We start from the raw sequence: 14,228 nt of genomic DNA, 5'->3' as shown, positions 1-14,228 counted from the left end.
TGAATTAGTTTTAATATTATTGTTTATCCCTGACATTTTAGTTGCAATATATAATAAGTCGAAATGTGTGATCATGGCGGCCTTGCAGGGCTCTCTAAATTCATTTAAAAGGACTCGGGTTAGGAAAAGATGAATATTGGAATTTAAGAACGCCACTAAAGCCGACGCTGTCAATGATGGATGCTATAAAAGGCAGCGGTTTCCTCAGAACTGTTGAAAGGACAAGAACACGTCTATCATGTTTTAAAGTAAAAAAAAAAGAAAAACGTCTAGAAATAGCATGATGGTTCATAAAATTACCAGCTCAAATGTCCCTGAACAGAAAAATGGTTTTGTCAGTTGCTTATGCAGCTCATATTCACACGTTTTAAAAGCACTGCCACTGAGTCCTAGTGTTTTAGTGGAAACCTGATCCAAACAATCTGACCCAGGCGTACTCTGCAAGGTTAAGCCACTCTGCACCTGCTTCCTCACTCTCACCCCAGCTCCACGACAAAAAACACTCAACCACAATGTCAAGTCAAGATCATTTTGTCTCCGTCTTGCAAAAAATAAATGAAGGACAAAGGTGCACAATGTAAGTTTTTCTGGTGGATTTATCTTGCATTTATTTATTGTTACTATTCCTCAAATTTGGGACCAGCTTTACAAAACTTTCTGAATGACAAAATAATGTTAATGTTACAAAAACTGCCAGATAAAAAGTACACTGCATTTAGATACATTTTTGGACTATAGAATGAATTAAAAAGACTTTGCTCGCTTTGTTATTATTTTATTAATAGCACTTACGACCTGAATAATCTTGATTAGCCCTAATAATCAACACACTCCACAGATCTGACCTGTAACGTGGAGGAATATAAGTTTAATGCCTTGCTTGAAACATTCAAGACAAAACAATAACGTGAGGAGAAAAAGGTGGCGAACCTTCCACCAGAAAAGCTATATAGTCCACCATTTAAATATTGTTGTTTTTGTCTGCTTTATGTTTAAAACATGACTACATTCACTACAGAGTTCAAACACATAATCCGTTCTCCCCGCTTTTTTCAGTTACTTTTTAATATTTTTCGTTTCCTTTTCCAAGCACAAAGCGAGATCGCCGCTGATATTGTCTCGAAAGAATAATCTCTTGAAAGAATGGGTACTTTTGAGTGAAGAGCGCTCTCCCTCTATCTCCATTATCTCCATTAGCAACTGTTACAGCGACCGTTAACTGTGGTGGGAAAAAATAGTCTTTGATCAACTGCTGTTAACCTGGTGTTATCCCACTTGCATTAACACACACACACACACACACGCGCAGACACACGCACACACGCAGACACACGCAGACACACACGCAGACACACACGCAGACACACACATGCGCTACTTGCTTATCTCCTTTATGTCAAAACCAATAAAAAGAAACAGTGCAGGTTGAATCTTGGCCTGCCCTTCACGCACTTCTTATCCAAAAGTCTCTCCTTGTAGCGTGTGATGGCGATGGAGTTTTTCTTTCTCATATTCTTTTGACTTATTCAAGATTTCGCCAGCTGTGTTTTTTAATCTCAAAAATTCTTGCTCTTGTGAAATTTTGGGGCCCAGGCGTGATAAGCGTCTGGCTGGTTGGCTCGGTTTGATAAAGCCATGGAAATTCTGTCAGGTGCTAATCGAGACGAGATTAGAGATTACAGTGGGGTCGATGTGTGTGTGAGGTGAGGGGCGGTGTGGGAGTGAGAGAGGATTGTGCCCACAGACAGACAAACATGCATGATTCCACGATAACAAACTCCATGTGAAAGTATTGTGCTGTATACAGTCGGTTAAAATGTTTATATATAGGTCAACAAAATGGAATCGATGTTGTCTCATCTCACTTTTAAATGCAGTTGTAGGGTTTCGAAATTGGGACCAGACAGGACTGAACGTGGAACTGTACGTGGACTGGATTATGACTGAATCAGGACTAGGCCAGGGCCAAACCGAGTTCATACATCAGAGGCAAACTGGGATCAAGCCGGACCAAACCAGAGGAAACCAGAGAGCCGTAAACTCAGTCCAGTGCTTATCATAAAGTAGTCATTGTTTCATGTCAGGCCCATGGCTGCTGGGATCTGGTTGGTGTCATAAAAATCATTTTCTGAGGCTCATGATAAGCTTATTAAATGCTCTGAGGAGATAGTTAATGAGTAATGTCAATGAGTAATGTCAATATGTTACGTCTTAAATATTGACATTACTAATGATTTGTTAACTACTTAATAATAGACATGGGTTACATATCTACAAGATAACATCAAGATAGATACAAATTTAGAAGATGAAATAATATAATCTGTAATAAAAGCATTTGTGTTAACCCCACTCCTGCAGGGCCTTTATGACGGTGATGTATTTAAATGTGTATGTAACTGTACAGTTTAAGAGTTGCAGGTGACTTTGCAGCATTCCTGTTTTCATAGTTTCATGTTGGGCCAAGGGTGAGCTTGGCCAGTGTGCGGAGGTTAATTCAGCCACTCTCCTCTCAGTGGTGTCTCGTTGCCCGGCGCTGCCATTATCAGTTGTCTGTAAATCAGCCATGTTTGACGAAGCTGCTCTTTCAACCTGGGATCAATACCAGGTCTTTATCAGGCCAGCACTGGCTAATAAAGCCAAGGCCCCTTATCCGCCATCTGGACCTGAGACACACACAAACACACGCACACCTACACGCACACACACATGCACATGCGGAGAGATAACCAGCGTGATAAGACTGGAGAGAAAAACACATTCTGTACCACGAACAACAGCAGACAGTTTTGCGTCGCAATCACTTTGTTCTCTTTAGTGGCAATCGAGTAATTTTATAACACATTGTGAACGTTCTGAACAACAAAGATTTAGTGAGGCTTTTAGAAGTTTGAGTCTTGCTCCGGGCCAAACCTTTATCCCAGTGTGATGATGGCAATAGATGCTCTCTTGTTTAGATTTAGTCATTTTAAACCATGTTGAACATTCATTTTAGACCACATATTTTACCTAGTTGTTTTGAGTCCTGGTGTAGAAGCAGCTGAAAGTGAGCTTTGCTAAAGTGCCTCATGTTTGTGTGAATAATATGACTTCTCAGAAATGCAGCTGAAACAAAGTTCCCTTTTGGCAGTATCTTTCTGTTAGATCACAGGAAGCCTGATACAATCCATTTGTGCTGATTACTCAGTGTAACTGGTCTCTCATTGTGCACTTCTCTCGACCAATCGCATTGATTCATGGTAACCTCTTGTCTCTTTCTTTGGGTGATAATGATCCAAACAGTGTGTCAGAGGAAAATCTTACTCCACATAAACTTCAATACATTTAATGCATCTCAAACGGAATATAGAAAGATAAACTATGCAACCAAGTTCCCACAACTTTGCTGAGTTGGATGCTCCATGTCTGTGCTTAAAAGTTGAACATCAAATACCAATGTTATAAAAACAAAATGACACGTGTCAAAGATTTGGCCACAATATTCAAATCTTACTGTAGTGAAGGACTGGTATCGCACCTGCATTTGGTCATAGCATTGCAAAAGCTTCTACATTATGTAAAAGAAGACAGACCAGAGGTGTCTTTAATATTTTACTTTTATTACTCACTTACTTACTTACTTACATATCATCAAGTTAAGGGTTTGATTCACCACAGACTTTAAATTCTATTCATTTAAGAAATAAAGGAACAAAAGTCAATTGAGATTATTATTAAGTGGCTGTTATAACAATACATTAGGCATACATGATAGAGCCTAGTATGCACAACAAGACCACAACCTGAACTGACCACGACACAGAGCAGCACTGAGACTGCTCAGATCTAAAGTGTTGAAGTATTCTGCTGGAGATGGAAGTGAGCCGCTCAGGGCTGCAGAAGTTGTGAGGTTGTTGGGTGACTTTGCCCGGCAGGTGTGACAGGGGAAGTTCATCTTATCAGATTGATGGAGACTGTCTCGCTGTCGGAGAGGGAGGGGCGAGCGAGGGGAGGGGTGAGAGAGCAGAGGGGGGGTGTCCTGGCAGAAAAGTGTCTGTCGACTCCTCCTGATACCTGCCTCCCTGCCTCAGATGATATGGCTGATAATATTGATAATATTAAACGCAATAACTGTGTCTCCAGCTCCCCTCCTGCGCTCCAGCCGCTGCCGGATAAAATCAATGTGCCATTCAATGTGATTTATAGCTGAAAATAATGGCGGTGTTTAGGCAGGGGGAGGGGCCACACGTGTTAGTATGTAGCTGTATGAAAGGTGGACGTGACGTGAAGATGGATGTTGCTTGGGTTGTGCCTGTGTTGATTTATTCCGAGATGCAGAAGCAGATCCCAATCTCAAGTCGGGCCGAGCTGCTACATTAAAAATTGTAGAAAGTGGAGACGTCACATGGTCACGGGGCATTTATGGCTGGTATCGATTGGGCGATATCGGAACGTTATCGGAGCGGGAATGTGAGGGTAAACAGGCCCTTTGTGCACACTGCCGAGGCCTTATCGAGGTGGAGAGAGGAGGTTTAGGGAAGGGGAGAACGCACCAGGAACTGGAGAGTATCTGGAGTATTTGGGGCATTTGGAGATTTCAACTTGTTAAGCCTGGGCCAACATTGTCGCCTTATATGTCAGACTCATGTGTGGAATACCAATGTGTATTTGATTGTATATGTATCTTGTATAGGTGAAACATGTCACGTTTGAATAGTGCATTCAAGATGTTTTTTTAGTCACGGTTTAGTCAATTATCTTTTATTCAAAATGTATGGTGATCTTAACTATTTAAAAAAACACACACAATTCTTTATTCATAGGTTTTGAGCTTCCTGTTTATAGGTTTGTTGGCAGAAAAGTTGACTCAAAAGCTTTGATGTCGGGGCTGTGCATTTAATCTTGTTCTTAATGGAGATTGCCAATTCTGTCAGTAAAAGTATGTGGTTTGAAGCAGATTTTGAAAGAATATATTGCAATCTGTTTGTGTTTAATAGGACTGATTGAAAGTCTGTCTTGTTTATGTTCATGAAATCATTACAATCCATTGCCTGGACTTACTTGGAGTTTTGTTGGCCTCTGATTCAATCTAAACAAGCCCAAAAATACATTGCTTTTAAAGGTTGAATGGACGATTTTTATGGCCCAAATCTAAGTCTTATTTCCTCGTGGCGTGGACTCCCGACTGCCTCGTATCAATCATAAAACGCACCTACCGCTCACCTGCAGCCGCGTGTGGTTCGTCCCCACGTTTCCGCGTGTCTAAGCGCATTGATCTATCATAATATAGTGTCCTCAGTGTACGGGGCAAAATTAAGACGGAGAAAGACAGTTCAAGCTGTCTCAGAAGAAGACGGAAATCTACGGGAGACGAGCGATGCGATGCGATCCGTCGCGCTAATAAACAAACGCACGTGTGTGTTGTATCAGTCCGCACGGGGGAGTGCGCATGCACACTTCAGCCTGCGTTCTCAAATCGCCGAAAAATCGTCCATTGCGCCTTTAAGGATGCCATAAATAAAAATAAACTTTATTAATATGAAATGAGCAGGATGTGCTAAAATGTGCCTGTAAATATATAGGTGGTGCTTGAAGTGTCTCACAAAATGTATGAATGGACCATAAAATTTACCACTAAAGTTCAGAAATATCATCTTTACCCTTGTTTTTAAGATTGCAATCGAATTTTCTGTTCTTTTTTTCTTTCTTTTTTCAAATGTACTTGTAATAGTTTTAATTACAGTTAATGCATTTACCATAATATTCTAATTCACAACAATTCCATATTTCTTCTAGGAAGTATTTAATGCGCTAAAGTTGTGGATGCCTTTTACAAACTGCAGTATGGAGTCACACTGGGACAGGACCTGATCATGATGAAGACAAAAGAAAAACAAGTAAAGAGAGATGGAGCGCTCTGATAGGCCAAGGGGCTGTGATGTAACTATTAATCTACCGGTAATCTGACTAATCAGGATCTGACTAATGAGGAACACTGCGATGAACTGTCCGATTACAACTGTGCAGCCAAAGTTCAGGTCCTTATTTCATACTGCTTATGGATATCTAGATAAGCAAGTGTACTTACTCTGTACAAGTGTATTCAATTTGTTTAGCTTCACACTCATGTATTACTGTCTCTGGTGAATTTTGGTTTAATTGACCCTTTAAAGGTCTGTAAACAAAAGCATTCTAAATTCTGGAGTCAAAGTGACATGGAACACTATGTGATTTCAATTGAGAAACTATATTGACCTCAGAATATTGGAAAATATGAAAAAAATTGATGTTTTTGGCAAATGAAAATCACTCTGATACATGCGAGTAATGTCAGAGTCTGGTTTTAAGACTTTTACTGTTTATTGTATATTACAGGATTTGTTTATATAAAAGGAGTGGAGGAGATTTTCAGGTTTTACTGGACAAATACTTGCAGAAACTTGGAGCCCACAATAGTTTATTAAATTTTATCGGACATATTACATACGTTTTCAAACATTATACTTTTTGTGACACTCACATTTTATTGTTTTTCCATCATTTTTAATAGAACAGCACTGGAAATGGATGCTTTTTTGTTGTTGTAAAGACTTATAAATATACATTTTTCCAAATAAACAACATCAGACCGAAGTTATTTTATGATCTACTGGACATAGTATTAGGGTAAATTTGATCATCTTGTTTTGCGTCAATCCAGCCGATTTTTTTGATACAAGGGACTTTATTATGAGGCTAGGTTTAGACTAAAGATGTTTCTAAAGTCCAGATGTGTTGACAGTGTAGAGCCGCACTGATGCAGTTGGACAGGCACATTGAAGTCTGTGGTGACTCAACCCAATCAAAGGGTTTATGTGAGTGAGAGCAGGAGTAGTGTTGCATGAGGAGCTTTGATCAGCAGACAGGAACAGCAGCATAGGCCAAGTACTGCTCCTGCTCAGACCTTATGTATATTCTAAACTTTTTAAACTCATAAAGTAAATAGAAAAGACACTTGACAACATGAATTTCAGTCACTCCTCTTTATTGTCACTGTTTCACTTGTTGGTGTTGTCTGTCATTTGTTTTGTGTGTGATGACGTCCCAAAGACATGATCATGTGTGCTCGGATGTGATTGCTCTTCATCAGTTTTCAAGATGTTTGAGACCACAGTAAAATATAACGCCACACGATACAAAGTCTGTACCCTTGAATGCTATATGTTGGCCTCGATGCCTAAAACATCTTCCTAATGAAGCCCGTGTGGTCACATCTGGTATTGATGACTTTTTTCTCTTGACTGTGATTGTGAAAGCACAAATATTAACGTGTATTTCCATAAATACAGGTTGTGACGCTTCTGTAAATCACACCTTGTTAAGAGACAACCTTTAGAAGTGTTAATGAGCAATAATTTCCCATAAATTCCCATGAGAATGTTCTAAATTTTACTACCCTAATAGCACTTCTTGAACACATAGTAAATTGATATTGTCTTCAGGAGGACACTGAAGCCAGTCAAATAATGGACCCCACAAAAATAAATAATAAAATAAACAATTAGTTAAACATTATTGATAGCATATTTAACATTGGTAACTGCTTTAACACATTAATTGAGGGTTAACAGATAGAACTTCAGTCATTACTGGGTCTATTGTAATGAAACAGATTCACCTAAAATTCGCCTATTTTATTTTGTTTGAAAGTTTGAATCCTGACTCCAACGATTTAATACATGTCCTCCCTTCTCATTCCCCATTTCACCCTGTCTAATAAAGCCTATGAGCAACAAAATCTTTAAACAGAAAAAGGCCCCTCAGGAGAAAGCCCCCCAAAAAGCACAGACTTGGCCACTCTGCCCATCACGCTCTCAGATTAGGATCGACGCTGTCAAAATAATATGGGGAAAGTAGACTCTATGAACTTCTCGTGCGTAATGAAATCCCATCACAATATTATCAAATCAGACCAGCTGATTTCAAGTATCAGAATTGCTGTTGTTATGATGCAAGCCCTGACTACATGGCTATAAATACCGTAGTTTTGCTGTAAATTGACCCCCGATGTTGTGTCTTGTGAACAGAGCCCCACAGCCAGGACTCGCGGGGCGGTCCTGAAGATGAAGACCAGATGGACGAACGGGCTCCTGTCTCAACCGATGAGGAAGAGGAGGATGAAGCAGAGGAGGAGACAGACGGACAGCAGTGGAACGGACCAGGTCAGTAAACTCTAGTTACATCACAACTGGCCTGTACTTCTCCACAAATGTTTAATCTGACAAATATGGAACGGAAAAAACACGGCGCAGCATCACTTTTAAGAGTTGATGCCGTCTTATAGTTTATCAGTTTGTAATCTATATGTATGTATTTTGGGACAACACATAGATCTGGAGACCTTGTGTTGGTAAAATGTGTACACAAACACATTTGGATTGGATCATTTCGGTTAATGCAACTCTGGTTTGAATAGCACGATCCTGTTCAATTTCACGCAGAAACAATGGTAGAAAAGGATGCATAGTGTTGTAGGGCAGAAGGAGGGGTGTGATGGAGAGAGCAGAAGAGGAGAAGGTGGATGGATGGAGCTAGGGAAGTGGAGGAGGAGAAGAGGAGGAGAGGAGGTGGGGGCTCGCCACGATAAGAGAAAAATTCAGACCGGTCAAAGTTTCCTTTTTGCCAATCGTGCTCCTGATAAAGACAGCGCCTGCTCCGGAGCTGATAGAGGGGCTATCTCTCTCCCTTACTCCCCCTCTGCCCTCCCCCCGCACCGACGCTCAATCGCCTGTTAGTTTGTGAAGACCGGAGGAAGGGAAAAGACGAAGGGGGGAAAAAAACAATAAAAAAGCAAGGTCCGTATCAGCTCGGCATCACGGTGCTACCATCAACCAACCACCACAACAGCAATTAATATAGCTCCAATTACTATTAAAGGGACAGGCCTGGACGGGACGATAATGAACACATCCCCTGGAATTAACACACAAATACACACACACACACACACACACACACAAACGAGGAGAGGGAGAGATGGACATGAAACGTGTGTCGCCTGAAAAACAAACAGCGCATTCCTAATCTCCAGGGATTGTTTAACTCATTGAAGACAGAGGGAAATAAATAACAAAACAGAGCTTGATAAGGCCGGAAATAAATAATAAAATAATTGCAATTCACTTATCTGCTTTTAGCTGTGTGCGCGTTTGTTAGGATTTGAATGCGTTTCCCCTCCCCTGTCATATTCTATTAGGACAATACGCACGCAACACGCTCATGGTTAATTAATGTGAAATTCCAGCAGTGAAATGTATTTGTCTCAATCATCCTTGTTGTCTTGTAAACATGTGACACAAAGTTCTTGGCTTTAGGAATCTCACAATATCAAATGTTAGCGTTATTATGAGAAGAAACGTCACAATTGAACGATTAATCGCAATTATTGACAAAACAACAGCGCAATCCTTCATTTTCTTTCATTCACATTGTCTCCATTCCTCTAGTCTGTGAGCAGCTTCATAAAATCAAACTTCCCGCATGATGAAGTGAAGTTAATGTGACATAAACAGCCAGATAACGTTCACGTTTACTTTTTTACATTATAGACTGATCTTAATTTTGCTTCTATAATGGTCACAATTATTATTTTCTAGTTCTTACGATTATACGGTGTGAATTACCGTGATTATTGATTAACCAAAGCATGTTGACATCTCTCCATGGAACATTATGTGCTAACCACTTCTCTCACTTTCCACTTATTATTTATCTCCAGGGAGGAATTTCAAACTGTAGCCTAAACTTGCATAGTTTTTGTTCATTATACGCTGCCTATACTATTTTTTAGGAGTACATTCACCTGGATAGCATCAAATTGGAGCGATTGCCAGTGCTGTTTGAGGACCTAGCATGATTTTTTTATTAATATTGTCCTATACATATGGCTTGAGAAGTAAAGGGCAGCAAAAAATGGTGGTGAATCGCCATAAGCGATATGTAAGCCCATATTTTACAATAGACTTCAGCTAGTCAAAAGTCTCATCCATGACTCACTGAACTTACTTACCCTTTAAATCCATACGTATGCTGCTTTTTTGTGCTATTTAATCCCCCATAAGTAGTTTGAAATAAAGTCAGTCCAAATGACAAGTTTAATTGCCATTCCCATTAATGTTGTAACCTTATGATACAAATCTCTCCATTTATTCCAACAATGTATTCAACTAAGTCTTTGTGACAAGTCGCTATATTGTTCTGACGGACGGCAACAACGGAGCATTTGAATTCATTTCTGTTAAAGATAATACAATTCATTAACGTGGGACATGTTTGACACCGTCTGTGAGTTTAATGAGTTGTTTGTCAATCGCAGTAAAGTCCTTAGTCACCGATAATAGTCAGGGTGGCTCCCTTTCTCTCTTCCGCCTTTCCAACAGTGGCTCTGAGGCTTCCATTAACACTAGACAACATTCAAATTAAAGAGATAATAAACTGTGTAGGATTAGAGCAGTCTTGCATTGCCGGCCTCGCCTGTGCGGTGGCAGAAGCCTAGGTGGGGCCCGCTCCTATCAGGGATGCGGCGATAGCTCCTGTTTTAATCTACTGTGTGTCCATAAATGGCTGATATGCAAAATAAATTATGAAAAATCTTTTGAATGACCTTGCCGGCTGCAGGGTTCAATATTTTCCCCTTCGCTGCTTAAAATTCTTGATATGCAAATGGCCGTCAAAGTAATCCCCTGTCATTGGCTGGTCCCACATTCTTTCTTCTGAACTGAGGACTAATCCATTATCACCACGGGCCTATGGTTTCTGTAGGAGAAAAGCCAACTGCATTTCTTTAGTGGGCCATAGTTCAGTGTCTTTTGTCAGATGGAGAAGGTTAGAGGAAGGAGGAAGCCAATGGTTTTCCGGGATGTATTTATTTTGGGATTGTTTTACGTTGTACCTACCGTTTTAGTCTGGTGAAACGTACACGGACTGGCACCATTTACTGACACAATCCTTGAGCAAATATTACTATGCATTCATAAGTGATGGCCCGATATGGATTTTTTTTAGCGCGCTACAATGACTGATGACCAGTATTTGCCGATTCCAATATTTAGATTTTAACATCCATAGCGAGGCCACAAATCTAGCTTAAGTTGAGATAAAGATCACAATTTAACTTATCACTTTACAGGGACATATATTTTTTAAATGATTGTTTCATTTTTACTCATTAGTTTGTTCTGGGAATACATGGGCACACACAGATTGGGGCATGGCTAAAAGAATATTGGCGGCAAATATCGGCAGATTTTTCTTTTAATATATCGGCCACAATATCTGGGGAAATCGGACATTATTGGCCGATACCGACACTGGAACTGATACATTACCCATCCCTAACATCCATGTCTTTGGATCCCGTGGGCTCCCAAACTACCACGTTTCCATTCTTTCATAACACTATTGGTCCTTTATGGCACTATTTTAAACTGTCAAAGTCTTAACATAGCATTATTTATTTACTTCCCGGTTGTAGTAATCTACTCGATTAGCCACAGATGCCATGGGGCTGACCAACAGTGATGTGGCTGCCAAACGGCACTACAACCATCTCTGACTGTCATCAATCCCTCACAGACGCACCACATTCAAGCAGGGTGGCAAAAGCGCTGCTCACGAAAGGAAGAAAAGAGATTATACAGCATCTAGTCGTTGCTAAAAGAAGATCATTAACTAAACTAATTAACGAGTGGTGGGACATGGCAAAAACAACAAAGTGGTAGTGGAAAGTGTGTTCATTTCTGAAGCTTTTTATTTCCGTTGAACTTATGTCAGACCATTGTTTGACAGGTAACTTTTGGGTCAAGATGAAAACCACAAAAGACCACATCAAAAGTGTGAGGTGTGTGTGTGCCAGACCACAGCAATGATCCAAACTGTAAGCTTTTTCACAAACATCTTCCCCTCGAGTGCTCCGTTCAGCCAGCCATGACCAGATGCATCAGGCTGAAAAAAACAAAGCCTTATCATGTAGACAAAGTGATGAGGGTGCACCTTCAGCACCCGTTCCTCTGGATCTGTGTGTGTGGCTATGCTAATGTAACACTGCCAACCTCTCGCTTTCCTTTGCCCAAATAAATGAGACTCTCACTGGTGATAATATGCATATAGTGTGCCTTCACGCTCCATTATAATTAACATTGTATGATAACCCAGCAGCCACCACCCCATACACACACACTGAAAGGGTAAATAATAATAAACGTTATTACGGCTGCCATTCTAATGCTTTATATGAGCTCATTTGAATAACTCTGTTGGGCAGGATAAGGAGCTGCTGGCCAAGCAGGAAAACCATGTGCTCCACTGGCTCCCGGGGGTCCAATTGTTCGCCCTGTGTCAGAGGGTGTGGGGAGAAAATTAGGAAGTGATACAGCGTCTAAATCTTATCACAGTTTATCGAGGAAATTATTCATGCCTATATTGAAATAAAATTCAACATTTTCTATCAGTAATGGCATCTTACATTTAGCGGGATTTATTAGTGTGAGTAAATTGAAATGAATATTTTACTGTATTCAGACTCTCTTTAATGTAAATGGGGCACACAGAAGGAATATTAGCCTGCTAAAATCTCATAGTATCTCTTTTGGCTTGGCCCTGCGGTGCCACCACAAACGGTCTGCCTCCTTTATGTCAGATGCCCTTCCTGAACCTTTACTATTTATCCAAGCCTAGCGTTTCAAACAGTATGAATTTACATTACAATTGATATAACATTAGGAGATTTTGCATCACTATTTTTTATGAGTTAGGTGTGGGCAGTGTAGCGACTAAGGTCAGGGGTCATCACGAATAAGGAGGTTAAAAGGACCACTCAGGAGGATGCTAACCATGTAGAAAACCACACTTGATTTGTTCTGTCCGATTTAATCTTGTGATATAAAGTCTGTAAAAGTATAAACAGTTGATAAAGGCGAGAAAACGGAGCAAAGCCGAGTAAAGTCTGACTTAAAACGAATTACTCTCTTTCTAATAACTCACAAGTCACATTTTTATACAACTACAAATAAACTGAGCACTACTTGTGGCCATAAATGACAGTATTTAGTGAATAACTTGTCATTTGTTTTTAGTCTTATATTTCCTGCAAACAAAACAAAGAGGCCAGTTGTGTTGTCGGTGAAGCAAACATTAGCTGCTTATATTTATTCATTCTGGCAATTCTAGCAAACTGTTTAGACGGCGTCTAATAAAAACCGTAATAAGAAGAAGTAGCAGTTGAAAAACAGCGTGACGGTACGAGTGGCATTACTGATGAGCGAAGTTGGAGCAGAGATAATGATGTGGGTGCAGGGGTTTAAGGATCAATAAAAGCTGGAGATGAGGGCTGAGTGATAGTGAAATTACAGGTGAACCGTGGGGGCGCTGGGTCACCGATAGAAGGATGAGCCAGATTATGTACAAGTGACAGCTGTGGGCCGCACCACTTCACACACAAGCTCTCAACATCAGCTCTCAAGTTAATTATAACGCCGTCTATTAGCGCAGCGCTGACCTCCATCTGATCAGAGAGTTGCATTTTAACTGTAGGCTGCGTTACTATTTGTCATGGAATTAGACAATGTCCTTGGGAGGAGACATACACCGATGCTATTCCGTAACACATTGAGAACACAATTCAACTTAGAATATGAAACGACACAGAAATATCAGACATTTGTGTGGCAAGCTTGGGAGAAAACGTGGGGACTGATCATGCAAGCTGTGGTACGCAGCCTGCGTGATCCTCCTGCGTCTCACCCCGTTTTTTCCCATGCTGGTTGGTTTTATTAGATATTCTGGAATAGGCGGGTCACATTTCTCATTGGTCAGCTTCACATCAAGGCACTTGGTATTTTTCCGTAGAGATAAAGCCTGCAAGGGGGGGTGCAACTCCCCACCCCTGGGGCAACATTCTTTGGCCCATCTTTACGACCCCTTCACAAACAAATGCAGTTTGTCACACCCCCGTTCTTCTCTTAGACTAATGATGCAGATAAAATATCACTATTATGCAGATAAAATACATCACAGAAATATAATCATATATTCACATTTTATCACACTATTACTGTCTTTCTTTCCTTACAGCCCTGGGACGGTTGCGGTTGATACATATTTATAGTAATGGTATTTAGGAGATGGTTATTTTCCTCAACATGGATCTGGTGGTTTATGTTGCTCTTAATTGATTAGGCCTGAATTGTTGCAGTCACCCTGAAACCCTGGCA

The 14,228-nt window shown here is 40.4% G+C and overlaps 1 protein-coding gene across 1 annotated transcript in view; it reads left to right on the top strand.

Annotated features, from left to right (window-relative positions):
- Nucleotides 1–14,228, top strand: part of zfpm1 (zinc finger protein, FOG family member 1) — a 73,483-nt gene that overhangs the window by 30,550 nt on the left and 28,705 nt on the right. Inside the window, exon 3 of the mRNA XM_072434501.1 lies at nt 8,046–8,180. Within this exon, the coding sequence (XP_072290602.1) occupies nt 8,046–8,180 (135 nt within the window). The remainder of the gene's footprint in view (nt 1–8,045; nt 8,181–14,228) is intronic.

The sequence above is a fragment of the Eucyclogobius newberryi genome, unplaced genomic scaffold (assembly GCF_026437365.1).
Source record: "Eucyclogobius newberryi isolate DKJ021-1_F unplaced genomic scaffold, fEucNew1.0.hap1 SCAF_7, whole genome shotgun sequence".
Taxonomy (NCBI): domain Eukaryota; kingdom Metazoa; phylum Chordata; class Actinopteri; order Gobiiformes; family Gobiidae; genus Eucyclogobius; species Eucyclogobius newberryi.
This window is presented reverse-complemented; position numbering and strand designations above follow the sequence as displayed.